A 20932-nucleotide genomic window follows, 5' to 3' on the forward strand; every position below is an offset into this window, starting at 1 on the left:
TCCTGGGATGGTCAAAGGTGTCTCAAGATTTTTGTAAAATGTCTCTCTTAATATGTCATGGAGAGGCAGTTTGAGAAATTCCCTTGGAGGCTGGTCAAAGTCCAGAGCATCTAGAAATGCCTTGGACTTTTTGGATTCAGCCTCCAAGGGAATAGAGAGAGAGTCACACATCTCTTTGAGAAAAGAGGTAAAAGAAGTTGAATCAGGTTTAGAGGAGGGATCTAACCCAGAAGGATCCTCTTCCCCTGATGAACACTCTCCCTCCGAGAGGAGAGGGTCCTCCGAATCACCCCACAGATCAGGGTCCCTCACCTGAAAACTGCGGTCCCGGGAGTCCGGTGTGGAGGGTTCTAGGTGTCGAGTTTTATGCATCGACTTACCAGACCTCTGTGAAACGGTACCGGGAGATGTTAAAGGCTGAGTCGGCGCCGAGGTTTGAACAGCCTGGTGTAAGGATCTCGGTTCCGGCGCTAAGACCGGCATTGATACCGAGGAAGTGGTATGCATCGGTACCGACAAGGTGGATGCCAATAAAGGAGGCTGCTCCACTGCCGGTACCGGCGGCTCAGACTGGACCGGGACTGGAAGGCTCGGTGTCAAAAGAGCAGGGAGCAGCTGTTGGAGTTGTTCTTTGAGCTGGACCTGCAGGACGGCGGCAATGCGCTCGTCCAGTGAAGGCACCGGTACCGCTTTGTTCTTCTGCGGTACCTTGGGTGCCGCTCTACACTCCGAAGAGGAACCCGATGTCGAGGGGCTAACCTCAATCGGAGCGGAGCGCTTCCGTGGGCGCCTCGAGGTCGGCAGGATTGGGCTCGCTGCCACTGAGACCGGAGGACGCTCCAGCGGGGAAGGCTTCTTAGCCGGCTTACCTGAGGGATGCAACGCCAGCGCGGTATCGCACGGTGTCGATGAAGTAGGTGCCGACTGCGTCGGGGCCGAAGCCGGAACCGGTGCCGCTGAATCCGACATCTCGGTACCAAATAATAATCGGTTGGATTTGGCGATTTTTTAAAGTTCTTTTTTTAAGAGTGGCACAGCGGGTGCAGGTGGACGCTCGATGGTCAGGACCAAGACACTGTAGACACCAGTTGTGCGGGTCTGTGAGTGAAATTGGTCGAGCGCACCGCTGGCACTTCTTAAACCTGGGTTGAGGGGGCATGAAGGTAAAAACGGCTTCAGCCAAATCGAAGGCCGAGGCCTCGATGGTGGCAACAGGCCCAGCTGGGGCGAAACCGTAAAAAAGAAAGAAAAAACAAATTAAGTTTTTTTTTTGTTTTTTTTTTAACAAAGAAAAGAAAATAAAATGAGGGAAACAATATTTCCCAACGAGTTTACGCGAGCGGGAAGGCGAAAGAGAAAAAAGTTTTCAACAGCTGTTGAAAAGTGCGTCTTCTTAGCTCCGCGGAAACTAAGAAACTGGGGACCGCGTGCCTCCGTCGGGCGGGAGGGCACTCGCGCGTGCGCGGTGCGGCCTGCTAGAACTTTCCAAGTTCTTAAGAGTGCAATCACTCTAAAATTGTCCGTACCGGGGCTCCGTCGGTGCCGTCACCCATCAGTCAAGAATATGCTGCCTGCTTGTCCTGGGATAATAGTTATTTCATTTAATTATGCTACTGAATTAAAGGCTCTGGTAGAAACCCATTTAAAAATAAGCAAAAATACTTTATTAATTTGGAAATATTAATTGGGAAGAATACATACTTTGTAAACGGGTTTCTACCAGAGCCTCTAATGTTTATAAATTTTTATCAACACAACTAATATACTACTTTATCCTTAAGCAAAAAAAAAAAAAAGAATTTTTTTCCTACCTTTATTGCCTGGTTTCTGCTTTCTTCATGTTCTCATTCAATTCCTTCCATCCACTGCCTCTCTTCTCTCTGTGTCTTCCATTTGCTCTGTTACTGTGCCTCTCCCTTTCTCCCCCCTCCCAAATTGGTCTGGCACCCATCTTTTTCCCTCCGCTCCCCCCATAGTCTGGCACCTCTGTTTTCTTCCCTGCCAGTGTCTTCTTCCCATTCCCTCTTCCCCATTTCCTTTCAGTGTCCTTCTCCCCTACCATCTTCCCCATGTCCTGTCAGGCAGCATCCTTCTCCCCCCTCTGCCTTCCCCGTGTCCTTTCAGCATCCTTCCCCCCCCCTCTGTCTTCCCCATGTCCTTTCAGCGGCCCTTCTCCCCCCTCTGTCTTCCCCATGTCCTTTCAGCGGCCTTCTCCACCCCTGTTTTCCCCATGTCCTTTCAGTGGCATTCTCCACCCCTTTGTCTTCCCCAGTGCTTTCAGGGTCCTTCCCCCCCCCCTCCTCCCGTTTACCCCATGTACTTTCAGCGTTCTTTTCCACCCCTTTGTCTTCCCCAGTGCTTTCAGCGGCCTTCTCCCCCCTTAAGCGTATTTTCTTCTCCACTCCACCTTTCCTCCCTCCCTGCCTCCACCTTTGTGGCGCTTTTGCACCCGACCGACAACAGAACAGGCCCGGTCGGACAAATCTCCCTGTCCTGTAGCCGCGAATCTAAATTACCTTCTTACAGCAGCTGGAGTAGTGAAGCTGCAGTAAGAGGTAATTTAGATTCGCGGCTACAGGGCAGGGAGATTTGTCGGCCGGGCCTGTTGTCGGTCGATCGGGGGACCTGACCGGCTGTGCACATTCTCCGGGGCGGACCGCCCCCTCCCCCCTCTTTCGTACGCCATTGCCTTCTCCCTACCTGCCCTGCCGCACACAGCCGACCGGAAGTCTTCCTGATGTCAGCGCTGACGTCGGAGGAAGGGAGGGCTTTGCTTAAGCCCTCCCTCTGACGTCAGCGCTGACATCGGGAAGATTTCCGTTCGGCTATGTGCTGCGACAGGGCAGGTAAGGAGAAGGAGACTACCCTCACGGCTCGAGTGCACTGCGATCCAACCCCACAGGAACCCCGCGACCCTCGGAGGCGTCTCCACGGGATCCCCGCGACCCTAGGGGGCGTCCCCATGGGATCCCCGTGAACCAAAGGGGGAACCTGCGGGATTCCCGTCATCCCCGTTCCCGTGCAGCTCTCTAACCTGCATCTAAGTTGTGCCTGTATTGGGCATATTCTATACCAGCACACTTAACTTTTAGGAATGTCCACAATGCACCCATGCTCCTCCCCTAGCCATGCCCTCTTTTTAGATTCATGCACTAAAACTGAAGCGTGGCCCTTTATAGAATGTGCCTACCAAGTTGTGCGCATAACTTCTAATTAGTGCCAATTGGTATCAATTAGGTGCCGATTGGTCTTGTTACACAATTAAGGGCTCCTTTTACTAAGCTGCGATAGCGGTTTTAGCGCGCGCAGAATTGCCGCACATGCTAGATGCTAACACCAGCATTGAGATGGCGTTAGTTCTAGCCACGCAGCATGGGTTTAGCATGCGCTAAAATTCTGCGCGCGCTAAAAACGCTATCGCAGCTTAGTAAAAGGAGGCCTAAGTTATGCATGCAAATTGGCTGTGCACACCGATTTGCGCCCAGCTTATGGCATAATATACAAATTTGGAAGTTAGCATGCACTAATTCCCTTAACATGTTAAGGCTATAATGGCACTTGAATTCCTCCTTAGTAACTGACCCACTATTTATAACATGACAACTAAATTTTATTTATTTATTTCTATACTGTCTAAAACCTAAATGGTTTACATAATAATACATACATAAATTTATAAAACAAAAAATAAGAAAACTCATAAACATAAATAGACAAATCCTCAGAGAATCAACAATAGAGGAATCAATGTCAAAGGAGGCCTATGTAGCTCAAAAATCAACAGTCAAGAATCAAAATCTAGAAAAAGGCATTTACAAACAATTGTGTTTTTAGTGATTTCCTAAATGTGCCCTTTTCACCACATTTCCATATTTGATTCACAAGAGAATTCCACAATTTGACCCCTGCACAACAGAAGGTCATTGAGCATGCAAGCTGAGAGATATGCTCATGATTACATCATAGGTTTTTCACTTGAGAAAAATAATCAGATAACAAATTAGTTGGCGCAAAGGGCCAGATTCTATAAACAGCATCCTAGTTAAGCATCACTGGGTACCCTAATTGCCACTGAAGTTAACTGATAATTGGTTGTTTTTTTGTTGTTGTTTTTTTAATTTAAGAGATCTGCGCGGAACTCAGAGTGGTGCCTAACGACACCTAAGTTGAGGTAACTTCTGACATCTAATGATACCTACCTGAAAAAGGAGGTGTGGTTAGGGGCGGAGAAATAAGCATGGTTGACTTAGTCATTGCTAGGCGTTCGAGTTAGGCGCCAGTAAATTAGGCCCAGTAAAACCTGGCCTAATGTACCGGCGCCTACCTCTATGATACCTAGCTACATCTAAGTCCGATTAGGTGCTGCTAGGTATAATTCTATAAGTGACGTCTAGCGGTTGATTGGCGACCATGCAAAGTGGCACCTATAATGTAGGCGTGTTTAGGTGCCATTTGTTGAATCTGGCCCAAAATGTCCTGGTATAACTTCAGCATGGTAAGAGAAGAATTAATCCAATAGATTCTTTCCAAAAAGATAATTTGTATTCTTTATTCCCAACCTACTTGCTGATGTACTCTGCATTCAGAAGCGTGCCACAGGTCTTGCATTTAAAGCAGCCAAAGTGCCAGTGTTTGTCCAAAGCTACCAGAGACTGTCCATTTTTTATTTCTAAACCACAACCTCCACAATCTGCAAATAAAACAACAAAAAAAAAATTCATAGAATTTTTCATACAAAGCTGTCAATAACCACATTACACTTTGGTTTTAAAAATGCTGAGAATGTAGACTGCCTTCAACTTTAATGGTAAAGTTTTAAACAGATAATTTTAAGAATTAATGTAATGGAATTTATTAACCACTGGCAAAGTAGGATGTAATAAGACATGCATATCAAAAGGGGTTCTCTTTCTTTATTCTCCACAGTCAAAATAAATGCATAAGACTAAAATCTATGTCCACATTTTAAAATCCAATTAGTTGAAAGTATTAGGTTTTCCAAAATAATTCTGATGCGCATTTCCTTACACACACACATCTACAGTAGAGGTCGATATTCCAAAAAAGCTGGGCTCCTAAATTATGGAATCTAGATTATGTGCTAAAATGCACTAGAACCTGGGCTTAGCATAACTTAACATGGGAGTTTATCTCACACTAAGCCCAAATTGAACACAGCACTTTCGGACAGTTGTACCGAGGACTGGAAAAGGACGGATGTGGTCCCTCTACACCAGTGGTCTCAAAATTAAACCCTTTGCAGGACCACATTTTGGATTTGTAGGTACTTGGAGGGCCTCAGAATAAATAGTTAATGTCTTATTAAAGAAATGACAATTTTTGCATGAGGTAAAACTCTTTATAGTTTATAAATCTTTCCTTTTGGCTAAGTCTTAATAATAATATTGTAATTTATAGCTAAAGAGACATATGATCAAGAAACTGTTTTATTTTACTTTTGTGATGATAAACATACCGAAGGCCCCCCAGGCCGCGAGTTTGAGACCACTGCTCTACACAAAAGTGGAAGTAAGGAAGTAGTAGGGAATTACAGGCCGGTAAGTCTGACTTCTGTGGTAAGCAAATTAACAGAAATGCTTTTAAAACAGAGAATGGTGAAGTTTCTGGAATCCAGTGGATTACAGGACCAGAGGTAACATGGACAAACCAGAAGTAGGTCTTGTTAGACAAATCTGATCAATTTCTTTGACTGGGTGAACAGAGAATTGGATAGAGGGAGTACACTAGATGTGATATGTTGGTTTTTGGAGCTTTTTGGTTTTCAGAATTTCAGATAAGAGAATGTGTACTTGTTCTGGGTCCAGGGCCAGTTTTAAGACATGCTGGGGCCCAGGGCAGAAATTAAGAAGGGGGCCCCTGAGTCCTTCTCCTTTCTGCACCCTCCCCCCATCATCCCCACCTCCCATTACTCCCACAGATAAAAAAAACTTTAAATGACTTCTTTACAAACAAAACACAGACAGACCTTTACAAAATGCAAAACAAGGGATCACAAATAGAAATTAAACTCAACAAGTATTACAACAGCTGCCAAATTTCAGACCATTCTTCAAGCTTCGCTAGGCCTTTCTTCATGTTATTCTCATCATCCGGGGTGTCTAGTGCAGATCTTAGTATCATCCACAAAACGCCAAATCTTACCTGACAGCCCTTCAGCAATATAGCTTAAAAATATGTTAAAAAGAACAGGCCCAAGAACAGAATCTTGAGGTACATCACTGGTAATATCCCTTTCCTCTGAGTGATCTCCATTGACCACTACCCTATGTTGTCTTCCACTCAACCAGTTCCTGACCAGCCCGTCACTTTGGGGCCCATCCTAAGGGCACTCAGGTTATTTATTAAGACATCTGTGTGGAACACTGTCAAGGGCTTTGCTAAAATCTAAATATTGTTTTCAAGGAGGTCGTTTGTATTCCAAAGCCAAAATACAATGGTATTTTCCAAAAACCAAATACAATGGTATTTTCCTAATCTCAGGTGGCAGCCTATTCTATTCTTCAACATCCCATTTTCAGACAGCCTTCATTCCCCAATATGACAGACACTCAACCTAAAAGGGCAACAAATTCCATTGTGGGTAACAGCAAGAAGCATAAAATGAGTAATATTTACCAATTAGTACTGATCAAGTTTTTTTCAAGTTTTTATTAAAATTTGATTCTGTCGCTTATCAAACTTCTAAGCGAGTTTATAGATAAAATATAAAGGGGAAAAAGTAAAAATGCCAGTAACAATACAAATATTATTAAAAAAGTTCTAAAAACAACTTTATTTATTTATTTTTTATTGATTTTCCAAATATTAATAGTGCAATACTCAAGTTTATAAACATATAATAAATCAAGAAAAGAAAATTCATCTTACAGACATACATGAGCAACCATTTTATCCCACCCACCCACCCAATGACTAATCAATAAAAACACAAATACATAGATTCTTTCAATAACCTTTCCCTATTTAAAACAGTAATGTAAACTCATCCTCCCTGGATGTATATATTCAAAGGGCTAAGATTAAGATAAAAATAGCCCCCCTCCCCTACCCTCTCACCCTTTCCTGGATGTGTGTGGAAATAAACAAAAATAAAACATAACTATAATGAAGTAATAAAAGACGTCAATGGGCCCCAAACCAGTTTAAATAAATTACTATGCCCCAACATGTCAGCATTCATTTTTTCATATCTATAGCTGGAGCATAAATTCGCCCACCAAAAAGGAAAATTGAAGCAATCATAATTTTTCCAATTACGAATTACCATCTGCATAGCTATCCCAGTCATAATTAGGAAAAGCCAGCATTTATAGCGGTCTACGGGGGGCTTAATATGCAATAATGTTCAACATATGACTACCTCATATGTCAATGAAATTGATGATTCCAGTATGGTATTAATCTGTCCCCATACTGGCTTCCAAAAGTTAAGTATTAAAGGACAATAGAACAACAGATGATTCAGTGTCCCAATGTCTAGATGACAGTGCCAGCATCTATTAGATTTAGAACTGTCTAACTTTTGTAACAAACAGGGGTCCAGAAACTTCTATGTAACAAAAAAAAAACCATATTTGTATCATAGATGTTGATGCTGTACATCTCATCCTCCAAGTCCAAATTCATGGCCATTGAGATGCAGAAATACGCTGCTTTATTTCAATGCTCTCCATATGTCTCTAAGACTAGTTTTTGGCTTTTTATTCAAGAATTCATATATTAATTTATACCACTGGGCGGCCTGATGTCCTAGCAAATCTGTCTGGAAGCATAGAACCTGCAAGCTATAATGATTTTTTTAGATTTCTCCAATCAAACAACTTTAAACCAAATGGCGTAACTAATATAAGACATACTACCTGAAGAGGCCTGTTGATCTTGTGGTCATTGAGGCAGGAGTAAACCCCACTTGCTCCTGCCCCTCATGGCTCCTGATAGAAAAATGGTCACTGTAAACCTTTAGTGGTAGTCTTGTGGTACTATCCCTAGAGGTTGACTCTACTAGCAGTGGTGCCATGAGACTAGGTGGCCAGTTTCTATCAGAAGCTACAAGGGACAGGAGGAGTATGTGGGGTTTGTTCCTGCCTTGACAGCAAATAGACCACTGGGCCTCTTCAGGTAGGCCAGGGGGGCCTTGCTGTGACAGTGGGTAGCAGGGGGGATTGCAGCGATGTTGAAGGGGTGGAAAAATCAGTTTCAGTCTGCTATCCAGTAGTTATGAGGGTGCCAGCTAATATTCATAGCTAAGTGACCAAAGTTAGGACTAGTTTTTATGCCATCTTATATGATTGCTAAGCTATATGGGCCCCGCTACTGAATATTGCCAGCATTGCATAGCTGCTGGCTCCTTCCCAACTCCATCCTTAGAACAGCCCTCTCCTGCACAACTTCAAGATGGTCAGTTAGTGCCACTATTCAATGGCACTGCTCAGTTAAGCGCCACTGAATATCGCTGGCTGGCCTACTGAGTGTGACTTAATCAGGCAGGAACCTCTCTGGCCCGTTTAAACTGCTTTAGATATCAGGCCCTTAGAATTTTCCACAAATACTTACAGTTACACTAAAGGATTTTTTTAATTATTGATTCGTGGAAGAAATTTTTAAATATCCAAACTCTTATCTCACTCAGCTCAGAGACAATCTAGTTCTCCTGGTGGAAATTATGTTTTCTCTGATAGCTGCAATTTGACAGAAATACTTGAGAGTTCTGTGAATGAGGCGATTGCCAGAACTACTTTATTAGTCTTGTTTGTTTTTCTCCAGGACAAGGATGCTTCGCTTTGTTTATTGTAATTTCCTAGGTGGGAAGATTTCTACATTTCCTGATATTTTTAACTTGACACATGAGAGAAATAACACATTTCTTGCTTATCATTAGCAGGTTGTATCTCTAAAGGCCAAATTTCAATTGAGAAATCCCTGTAAACATGTTGTTTCTTTATATGATAATTCTTATTTCTATCTATCTTTTCTATAAAAGTAAATGCATTTTCTTTATTAGTCATCAATTTCCTTTTCTTTAATGCATATATTGTAAACCAATGATGTAGCCATGAGCTGGGGGGGGGGGGCCTCAGGGCTTGGGCCCCCTCACCTTTGGCTCAGAACCCCTCTGCTGCCAGGGATGCCAAGCCCTGACACCTGAAGATGATTTCTACCTGAGTCGCACTTGCATGGAACACTTAATACATCAGGCCAGCTTCAAACCGCTAATGCTAGGTACTCTCGTGTATGCTCAGCTCAGGTCGATCTGAGCGTGCATGGAGAGCTGGCATTAGCAGCTGAAGTGCACTCGAGTAGGTAGGAGATGCCTTCAGCTGGCGGGGCTTGGCATCCAAGCCAGTTATGGTAATAGTTTGGCTGCCGTGAGAGGAAAATGGACTTCTGACTATGCCCCTGTTGTAAATCGCTTTGATGGCATGTCAAATAATGGTATATCAAGTGAAAATAAACTGTAAACTATTATGTATTGATACATTCACATGGCTTTTTCTTGAAGGATGCTGAATATGGACAAAGTTATTTTACTATTTCTTTTTCAACTTCTTGTTGAATCTAACTTCCTCTGGTTATCGAAACTCTGTCCCCACTTTTATGTGGGCTCAATTTTTGAACTCTTGTTTAATATTCTTTGTCTTCTTGTTATGTGATTTTATTGGTTTCACTCTCTTTTCTTTGTAAAGATATTTATTTGATCTATATGATTGAAAGATAAAATTTTTAAAAAGAAAGAAAAAGGGTACATTTAACTGATTCTCAGCTTAGAGATACTAGTAGTACACAACAGTGGCATAAAGAGGGTAGGATTCACCATTAGGTGGTGGCGCCCTCCTCTCAGCCCCCTCTCCCGCTACAACCTGTACCCTCCCTTACCCTCGTACCTCGTTAAATCATTGCCAGCAAAAGCAGCTTCTCCAGCTTGCTCCTCGCACCACCGTTGGCTTTCCCTCTGATGTCACTTCCTGGCCCCGCAACCTGAAAGTGATTTTAGAGGGGAGCCACTCTCACGTGAACATAAGTTGCTTGTGCTGGCGAAGATTTAAAGAGGTACGGGGGTGGGGGAAGTGAGGGCATCAGCATGGCGTGGGGGAGAGAGAGATGCCAGCGACCCCACTAAGATGACACCCGGGGCAGTCCTCCCCCCTCCCCCACTTACTACCCCACTGAATATGCAGTTTGTGCAGCCAATGTTAGTACTTGTGTGTGATTAGCTAGTTAGTTGCATCTTCCATTAAAGAACTGGGAGAAGAGTGGCAAGCAGAGATTTTAAGATGTCATAAAATATGCATATATTTTCAAAGGAACATCCAACTGCATCCCACAAATCATGTTATGGGTTGCAGTTGTATGGTCCCTTAAAAATATAGTCATAATTCATCCTATTTTACAACAGCAATACACATATACCTGGGGAAAAATTTCAACACTTTGTTCCTTATTCTAACTCCTAGAACATTACGCTCCACTGATCAAAATCTACTTATTTATCCCATTGATGCAACATACTGTTTATGACATCACACGGAAATTCCATCTTTTCCATCACAGCACCATTCCTTATGAAATACTCTGCCCATCCAAACAGGAAAAAATCCATATCTAACCCCCTCTTCTATTAAACTGCGTTAGTAGTTTATTAGCACAGAGAGCCGCGCTGAATGGCCCGCGCTGCTCCCAACGCTCATAGTGAACTCTATGAGCGTAGGGGAGCAGCGCAAGCCATTCAGCGCGGCTTCCCCACGCTAGAAAACTGCTAGCGCAGTTTAATAGAAGAGGTCCTAAGTTTAGAGCAGATCTTAAAACATTTTATATTTAAAGATGTATATAATATCTAAGATCATTTAATAGAGAAAAGATATTTTATTTCCCCCCTCTTGTTTTTTCCTTTTTTCCTTTTACCCTTCTTTTTATCAAAAATATATGTATTTCATATCCCTCATTTCCTTTTATGTCTCCCATATTTTGGTTTTACCTCTCTTGTAATTTATGGTTATTTTTAACATAAAGCCTATATTTATATAATTTGCTTTGTTGTACACTGCTTAGATTCTACCTAGATAGGTGGTTTATCATAAACTAAATATACTTGAAACTTACTGTATGTTTTCATTCCATAGGAAGCACCTGACCATAATGACGAGGAGGAAAACCCAAGAAAAAAAAAAATTCTGTACCATGTTCCCCCTCTGGTGGTCTAGTGGTAGGCCGGGATAGGGTACAGGACATGTCTAGTGGTGGGCACGTCTCATGGAAGGGCACGTGTAGTGGCAGCCAGCCAGCCTTCCAGGACCAAGGTTATTCCACCCCTGCCTAATTTACCCCTCCCTACTCCTTCCCAAAAGTCGAAATCCATCTCCAGAACTTTAACATGGCCCTCTTCCAGATCTCTGACTGTGCCCAAACTGAGGCATCCAGCAATTGTCTCTGAAAGCATAGGAAACAGTTCTGACTCTGAGGACACTGAGCAGCTCCTAATCTTCAGGCTCCTTCATTATATGTTAAGGAAAGGGGTAATTTTTAATGTGTTTGGTACTCCACTGCTGCCTTTGCCTGAGAGAAATTGATCCAATTATTATTTCCAAATGCACTCCTTCCAATAAAACAACATCCATGCTGTAATTGGCTACATCAAAAAACACAGTCTTTTATTTTAATAACAATTTCAGGGCTTAGACACCATCACAGTTCTCCCTGCAGCCTGGACATCCTGCAAACAGGTGGCGCTGTCTCTGAGAGAGGGGCTGCCGTGGTGGCACTGAGGGACATTCTTGCCGGGTGCACTGTCACGTGTCTTGTTGATATGCTTGGGCGGAGAGAGTGAAGCAAGTAGAGGACGCTGTACCCTGCTCATGAAAGATGTTTATCATAGTGAGAGGACATGTAGCAGCCGGCGCTGAGAGACACAGGGCCGGTCGTCGGAAACACGGCAGAGAGACAAGGCAGGCCAAGCGGAGCGCAGAAAGCATGCTCCTGCCGGCCGATACAATGCCAGGCTAATAGGTGCATTTTAAAAGGTACGACGGCCAGGAAGGGGGGTGCATTTCAAAAGGTACGGTGGGCGGGCCATTTTAAAAGGTACGGCGGGCGGGGGTTTGTTTTAAAAAGACACGGGGGAGGGGGTGGTAAAAATCGATATCTTCGTCTGCATAAGACGCACTGCCATTTCCACATACTTTTGGGTGTGAAAAAAAGTGCGTTTTATGGAGTGAAAAATACGGTATATCACAAAACTACCATCTAACTTAGGCCACTACAACCTCCTAAAGAGTCATGGGCAAACTTTAGTGAATAGGACCTTCTCCAGTAGCAGAGCTTCCTTAGCTCCCTGCCAGCCACTTCCTGACAAATCCCCCCCAAAAAAACAAACAAACAAAAAAAAAACCACCCCATCATAAAGGAATGGTTCTGCTATGCAGCTGATGGTTCTGCTGGTTCAGCACTCAAAAATAGGAAGTCCATATAGAACCAGCAGAGCTTTCAACTGCACAGACTAGACAGCAACTCTGCCTTTATACAAGTTTTGTTTTTTGGTATGGATTTTTTTTTTGCTATTGTTGGAAACAGAAGGACTGACAATGCAGAAGGGTAAGGAATCTGCTGGGGAAGGGAGAGGAGGGAAGCAAGATTCCAAGGCTGTCCCATCCCAAAGAGTGACATTGAAGGCCAGTGAGTGAAGTATTTCTCATGGTTCATTTGGATATAAATCTGGCACAGTGAATGGAGTGAAGCCCGAGTAAGGGCTATTAGCTACTTTTATTAACAAGTAATGTCTTCATGTGAACCTAAAGAATGGATTTCATGACACGTACATATTTTAAACTCAATCATTTCATGCAGATACCAACACTAAACCGGCATACATCTATAGAAACAATTCTCTCAAGAAGCAGTGTGTCATAAAACAAACTTGATCAGACAACCTCTCATAATCCAGTCTCTCTCCTCCTTATTTAACCCCTGCAAATTCTGCATCTCTCTCTTCCATTCCCAGGGACATCTGTCTTTCTTCTCTATCACTCCAGAAATGATCCCCAGTCACTCCTGCTCCGTGCAGCATCAGGGTTCAAAATGATGCCTCTGAACACTAGCCATAATCTCAACATAACTGCCACTAAGGGCTCAAGTTGCACTCTCACATGGCAGTTTAACCCCTAGCAGTATAACACGAGGCTATTGCTAGGAGTAGAGAAAGGACCATTTTGAACCTTGCAACCTATGGAGTACGAGTGACAAGAGTCACTCCTGTTCCCCCCCCCCACTAGACCAGTGAGTGCCCCCAGGACTGATGGGTGGGTGAGAAATATGGATTGCGTTAAGGTGATAGTGGGAAAAGTATAAATATGTAAGGGAGCTGGGGGGGGGATAGTGGTTATTGTGTTGGGGGAATTTGAGGGAGAGCACAGACTATTTCAGGGGGTCCTAGGGCGAGGGCTATGGATGATAGTGGAAGGGGTTTGGGAGGGGTAGGAAGTATGGAGTGCGTTGGAGGCAGGTATTGGGGGAGGGGGATGTTTTTACTAGCTGGTGTAAAGTCAACATTTTATAATGTAGATGGCAAAAACCATCAACTGTATGTGTAGTTAGTTGAGGCTTTCATGTTTAAAGCCCTGAGGGAGCCACATGTTATTTTGTGCATGTCTGCGTGCCTAATAATTGCTGCTGCCTCTGGTACATACCATCAAATACACTCGTGCGTGAGTTTGCTTGCATCGACATAGCAATTTTACAAAGGGCTCAGCAGAGCCTTTTGTAAAATAATAGGTAGACTGAGCATGTCCTGACCTGAATTGTCAAGATCCTCTCTCCGCTATCTATTAAAATGGCCTTCATAATGTCTTTAGCTCAGGGGTGTCCAATGTCGGTTCCACGAGGGCCGCATCCAGTTCGGGTTTTTCAGGATATCCCAATGAATATGCATGAGATCTAGTGTGCATGCACTGCTTTCAATGCATATCATTGGGGGAAATCCTGAAAACCCGACTGGATTGCGGCCCTCGAGGACCGACATTGACACCCCTGCTTTAGCTTCATATGTCTAAGCCAGTGGGTTCCCAACCCACTCCTGGAGGACCAGTAGGCCAGTCGGGTTTTCAGGATAGCCCTAATGAATATGCATGAGAGTGATCTGCATATAATGGAGGTGCCAGGCATGCAAATCAGCTCCATGCATATTCATTAGGGCTATCTTGAAAACCTGACTGGCCTAGTGGTCCTCCAGGACAGGGTTGGGAACCACTGGTCTAAGCTACAAATAAGCACCGTATTTGGCCTCCACATAGGTGATATTTTCAGCATCATATTCATCTGTTCATTTAGTCCTTAATGGATTCGATAGCTCAAACGTGGACTAGAACCAGTGGTCTGTCAATAAGCAATCCTCCCCTCTTATGTATGATTCCCTATCTAACCCCTGTTAACCACATTGTACTTTACGGTGTTTTACGGTGTATATAAATAAAAATTTATGTTATGTTAAAATATTCCACTTACTTCTCAGGCTTCTGGACTGGCACGGTGGTACTGCCACTGGTGGGAGCCAATGGTAACATTTTTGACAAATGCACTCTTTACCATTAAAGGTCACCCGATCACCCGGAGGAAAGGGCTGCCTGCAAAAGATGAAACAGGACATTGTTCAATACCAACTTCAGTTTGATTGATTAAATCAGGGCTCTCAAAGTCCCTCCTCGAGGGCCGCAATCCAGTCGAGTTTTCAGGATTTCCCCAATAAATACGCAAGAGATCTATTTGCATGCACTGCTTTCATTGTATGCTAATAGATCTCATGCATATTCATTGGGGAAATCCTGAAAAACCCTGGAGGAGGGACTTTGAGATCCTGATTTACATGATTAGCTTCTGCTGCTAAGCTGAACTGTATCTCCCCTTCTTTTATTTAGAGAAATTGGCGTACAATTTCAAAGATGCACGACAATAACCTGCAAGTCAAAAACATTAATGACTAACGTTTTACAGCTGGCTTCCAGTGTGCAAACATGTTTAAACAGGTTTAGGAGATTGTTGCAGTTGTCCAGGTCTTGCCATGTCTGGGTATGTATTCTTCAACAGATAAAAACAGGGCAAATTCAAAAACAGGTTGTGCCTCCAGTAAAATGATATTTAAGCATAAAGAAAAAAAAAAATAATCTAATTGCAATCTGATCCCTAGCTCGCTATTAGGGCCTGAAAAGACAAATAGCAGCCTCATCACATACTTATTTAGTCCTCTGCTGTATTTATTTAAAATTTATTAACCTGTTTTTCCATTTACCATCCCAGCAGTGGTATAGTGAGGGGTGGGAGGCGCTCTCTCCCCATCCCCCTCTCCTTCCCCACCCACCCCTACCACGCACGCACACCCCTTCCCTATCCTGTACCTCTTTAACTTCCCTGAGCGTGAGCAGCATCACCAACTTGCTGCCTGCATCGGCGTCAACTCCTCCCTCTGATGTCACTTCCTAGACGCAGGACCTGGAAGTGACATACAAAGGTACAGCTAATGCTGGCGTGAGCAGCAGGTTGGAGTTACTGCTCACACCAGCGAAGAGATAGAGGTACATTGGGAGGGAGGGGGGAAGTGAAGGAGCATGCGAGGCGGGGGGAAGAGTGGGAAGGAATGGGGGGGGGGGCAGAGAGGAGGAGGGGTGTCGGCACCCTCACCAAGACAATGCCCGGAGTGAACTGCCCCATGCCCCCTCTTACTACATTACTGCATCCCAGAACTGCCCAGCTTACAATTCATAACTCATAAAATTCAACACATCATTAAACATTTAGGGCTCCTTTACAGCCAGTGAGGTAAATGCTACTACAACTACTACTATTTATTATTTCTATAGCGCTGAAAGGTGTAACGCAGCGCTGTACATTGTAACATACAATAGACAGTCCCCTGCTCAGAAGAGCTTACTATCTAATTTAGACAGGACATTTCAGGGTTGGGGAGGTTATAGTGGGTATAGGTATCTGATAGGAATTCTATGAGCGTCTGAGCATTTACCATCGCCGGCCCATTGTAGAAACCTCTAGCGCAACTTTGTAAAAGCCAGAGTAAGCTAATAAAAATACCCAAGCATAATACTATATAGCAATCAAAATATACAAATATTAGGAACCCTTTGGGACATTCACCAATCTAATATGGTCTTTGGCAGCAGAACCCATAACAATTAGGATGGAATTTTAGAAAGGACGTCCAACTCAGAATAATGGACGACCAATGTCTGTCCTTTTTAATTTTTTAAACATTTAATTATTTATTGGCATTCAATATTACATATTCTTAATCATAATTATTGCAAATAAACAGAAATAAATTCAAGTGATTTAGGAAATATCAAAAACTAATAAAATAGGAAAACATTTTCATTTGTTCATGTTACTTTGTCCACAATATGAGAGGGAGCAAGCATAAAATAGTCGGACATTATCAAATTCAGAAAATACTTATAAGGAAAAAAAAATGACACCTCAGATTACTACCCAGGAATTTTATTCAGGAGCTTTCTTCCTGTATGTGTCTGTCCTTTTTTTAATTGTAAACCGTCATGTTACCGAGTCAAGTGCCATAAATAAACAAAAATAAAATAAATACTGTATGTCAAATATGAATGTTTTGTATCTCATGGAATTTTAGAACAGGATCATCTGATATACAGCTTGCTCAAAAAATGCAAGTGCTGGCTACATCCAGAATGAGCCTCCAGATTACAAACTGAAACATCCAAATTATGAATGGGGCAAAACAGGTATGAATGTCCTTCAGGCAGAACTGGAATATCCATACATAAAAGGAAAAATTCTGCCCAATTCTACGGTACTGGAAAGGCGTTCCCTATTGTGCATTGCAAGGAGAGCTAATTTAAATACTAATGAGCTCCTTGGGATGCATTTGCATAGGGTTCTTGGTGGCGGCTATGAGGATCAGTTTGCAGCCACAGAAAACCCTTTTGAGCATCGGCAGGAGACTGCTTTGACGAGTCTTACTGGCATGGAAACCTTGTGTGCATCGGGACCTCAGTCTGTTTCCTGTAGGCTTCTTCAAAGCATTAATTGCTTTGACACTGTCTTCTTCTATGAGTGTATAGCACATGGCTAAACACTTTTAGATAAATTTTCTAAAGGACTTATGCCGTTGCCAGCAGCTGCTACCAAATAAATCCCTCCACCTTTTCAGACATGGATGTATTAAAAAAAGCCACACAGATAAAGAATGAATATTTAGCGTAATTGACCAGAGGTTACACCACCTTGAGTGAATCTCTTCATAAAATACTTGAGGTACACTGAACATCTGAACACAAAGACTTGAAGTCCTAAAGAAATTCCATTAAAAATTTAACAAACTCCAACCCACAATTAATCTGTCAAAAACAGACCACCCATCACCCAGACCACTTTCTACATACCTTCAGACCTTGATAAATAGACCCCAATGTATGTTAGATTTTGATTCCTCACCTCTGAAGGCGTTGGTTCCAGTTCTGATTCTCATCGGGAACCCAGAAAAGGGGCACTTTTCAACTCTCCTTAAATATCTAAGTGTATTCATTTTCTCCCCTACTCCGTATTGTTATAACTGAATCTCCCTGGATACCAGCTACAACTTACCCAACAGCTGCATTGTGACATCATTACACACATCACTGGCACAGGTTTGGGGTTTTTTTCTTCACATGCTTGATGAAGTTTATGGTTAATCCTTTCCATTGCCAATACTGTATGAACTGTGGTGCAAAGTAAATCTATGGAATTTTGCAATAACATTTTCCACAAACAATATTCCTTTAAGAGAACAATTTCCAAAATGATTTATACAGTTTATCAAGAAGTTACTGATTGAATGCCTTGGATAAACATATTCCCCATGTTTCATTAGGCTGGTATACTTACACAGCCAAAAAAAAAAAAAAATCTATGGTGGGGGGGGTGAGGTTAAGTAAGGTGAGACAACAACGTGCACAAATCTGATTTCAAATCTACCTGTGTTATGTTACCCATTCTCTAATCCAGTGTTTTTCAACACTCGGTACATGCACCCTTAGGCGTACACGAGCTGCTTGTTGGGGGTACACGGCCTAGCCGCCTCGGAGGATATTCCCTGCCGCTGTAAAATTACTGCTTGTGCCATTCCTGCACAGATTTCACTGGGGGCGGAGGGGACTGAGTGTGGCTTCAACATGTAACTTGGTTGGCTTTGGGAGAGGAGGGTAAGCAGGGAAAGAGGGATCCCCAGAAGCGGCTTCAGCAGGGGGGGGAGGGGGGAGGGGGAGGCAGGCAGATAGGGATCCCTGGCGTACAACTTAATTTTGGGACAAAGGCTGGAAGGCAGGGAGGGGGGAGGAGGGTATGAACTCAACACAGAAGGAAGGGAAAGGGCATGAACATGGGACACAGAAGGGAAGGAGGAAGAGGGCACTAACTTGGGACATAGGAAGGAGGGAATAGAAAAGGAGAATTGCTGGTGGGCAGTGGTGAAAAATGCTGCACATGATCTGGGGGATGAGAGAGGGAGAAATGTTAGATGTGACAATAGAGGGGGTGGGAGAGATGCCTGATCTCTCAAGACAGATGGACAGTGAGATGGAGACTTGTTGCCAATAGGGATGGAGAGAGGAAGAAAAGTTGGACTCATGGAGGGACAGACAGAGATGTTGGCTGGGGAATGGAATGAGGTCTGGAGAAGAGGAAGTATGCAGGAGGCAGAAAGAAAGCAATATTGGATGTACAGTCAGAAGGAAGTGCAACCAGAGACTCATGAAATCACCAGACAGCAAAGGTAGGAAAAATGATTTTATTTTCAGTTTAGTGATCGAAATGTGTCAGTTTTGAGAATTTATATCTGCTGTCTATATTGTGCACTATATTTGCTATTTTTCTATAGTTGTTACTGAGGTGACATTGCATATTTTAAAGTCATCTGCCTTGACCTCTTGAAAAAAAAAAATCTGAATATAAATGATGATTAACATTTTCTCTGCGTACAGTGTTTTTTTTTAATTTTGTGATTATCTATTAATAAGATTATATTGTGTGTATATGAAAAATGGATGGAAGAAATTGCATTACAATTAGTACTATCATTATGAGGGTGTGGTTAGGGGTGGAGCTTGGGTGGGTCTGGGGCGGAGCTTGGTTGGGGATACTCGGTTCGTATTTGTTAGGCTTAGGGGGTACTTAGCTTGAAGAAGTTGCGAAATACTGATCTAGATTATACAAACACATGTGTAGATTAGTACAATATATAGTCTATCCACCTCTTCTATAAAGCTGCACTAGCAGCTGCCATGCGGCAACAGCCCTGAAGCCCTTTAAATCTCTATGGGCTTCGGGGCCGTTACCGTGCGGCTTTGTAGAAGAGGGGATATGTAATTATTTACAAACTCTGCTTACAATTTGTCTACCCTGTACGTGCCTACCAGCAAAGTACATACAATCATATCATCGTACATATTTTTATGTAGCTAGTATTTTGGAAGAGGTCATTTAAGTGCACATATAAATGATTTTATGGGATTTTGTGTTTCCATCTTGTAGGATGAATTAAAAGATTTTAATAATGATACCGTTAGTTAATGTCTTTCTGTGTTTGTCATGTTGAAACATGTTTAGCATTTCTTAAATATGTATGCATGTAATTTTGTAAATCGTATAGTTTTTATGCGGTATATAAATTTTTAAATAAATAAAATAACCTCCAATACAGTGTCCCTGAATAAAGGGTTACGCAATAGTGTAATATAAACTGCTTATGGTAAATCTCTTCTTGAAAAAGACGGTTAACAAATCCCAACAACTAAATAATATAAATAAAGCTTCCTACATAAGTAAACCACATACATGAACATAAACCATCACCGCCAGCTACAGAGCAAGCATGGGCTGGTATGAATAAATGCCTTAGTCACAGAATATCTTCTTATCCAAAACAGAATAGTGCGCAGATAAAATGTGGGTAATTGCATACTGGCCAATATTCAAAGTGATTTTTCAAAAGAGAAAAACATTTTTTTTAAATGGCATAAAGTTGCATTTGGAATTTTGTTTTCTAAAACATCCGTGGCCGGATTCTATTTTAGAACGCGGCGGCAGGGATCACTCTGGCCACTCCCCTCCTCCCACCCTCACTCACCAACCGCTGGAGGAAGCGCAGGCAAGCTCTCTCCCTGCCCGTGTCCTCGGCAGGGAAAACACTGGAGCTTCCTCCCTCCCGCCCTCACTCACCAACCGCCGCCGCTGCTGATCCTCCTCTTCAAAGCAGCCTGCGATCGTGGCCGGCTTTAACAAACCGCACAGGCCAAGCTCTCCAATCTCAGTAGCACGTTCCCTCTGACGCACGGGATCGCGTCAGAGGGAACGTGGTACCGAGTTGGAGAGCGGCCTGCGAGGTTTGCTAAAGCCGGCCACAATCGCAGGTTGCTTTGAAAAGGAGGCAGGCCAGTAAGACGCCGGGATGGAGGGAGGATAAGAACGGGAACAATACAGGGGGAGAGGGAAAGGGGGCTGCTTTGGGGGGAGGAGTGTGCTGGGGACAGACAGCTTTGCTCTAGGGGAAAGACAGAAGGGGCCATGGAGAGACAGGGAGAGGGAAAGGGGGCTGCTTTGGGGGGAGAGATATGCTGGGGACAGACAGCTTTGCTCTAGGGGGAAAGACAGAAGGGGCCATGGAGAGACAGTTAGGGAGAGGGAAAGGGGGATGCTTTGGGGTAGATGTGCTGGGGGGCAGACAGCTTTGCTCTGGGGGGGAGACAGAAGGGGCCATGGAGAGACAGTCAGGGAGAGGGAAAGGGGGCTGCTTTGGGGGAGGGGTGTGCTGGGGACAGACAGCTTTGCTCGGGGGGGGGGGGGGAGGAGACAGAAGGACACAGACAGCGGCCAAGGAGAGAGAGAAAGAAACACAGACAGACAGACA

The 20932-nt window shown here is 43.4% G+C and overlaps 1 protein-coding gene across 6 annotated transcripts in view; it reads right to left on the bottom strand.

The window, feature by feature from the left end:
- Positions 1-20932, bottom strand: part of ABLIM2 (actin binding LIM protein family member 2) — a 337722-nt gene that overhangs the window by 268698 nt on the left and 48092 nt on the right. For all 6 annotated transcript variants that reach the window (XM_033950058.1, XM_033950066.1, XM_033950046.1 and 3 more), the window contains exons 4-5: positions 14512-14630; positions 4564-4690 (exon numbers count right to left, since the gene is read on the bottom strand). In XM_033950058.1, coding sequence (XP_033805949.1) covers positions 4564-4690; positions 14512-14630 — 246 coding nt within the window. The remainder of the gene's footprint in view (positions 1-4563; positions 4691-14511; positions 14631-20932) is intronic.

Source organism: Geotrypetes seraphini, chromosome 1 (assembly GCF_902459505.1).
Source record: "Geotrypetes seraphini chromosome 1, aGeoSer1.1, whole genome shotgun sequence".
NCBI classification, from domain to species: Eukaryota; Metazoa; Chordata; class Amphibia; order Gymnophiona; family Dermophiidae; genus Geotrypetes; species Geotrypetes seraphini.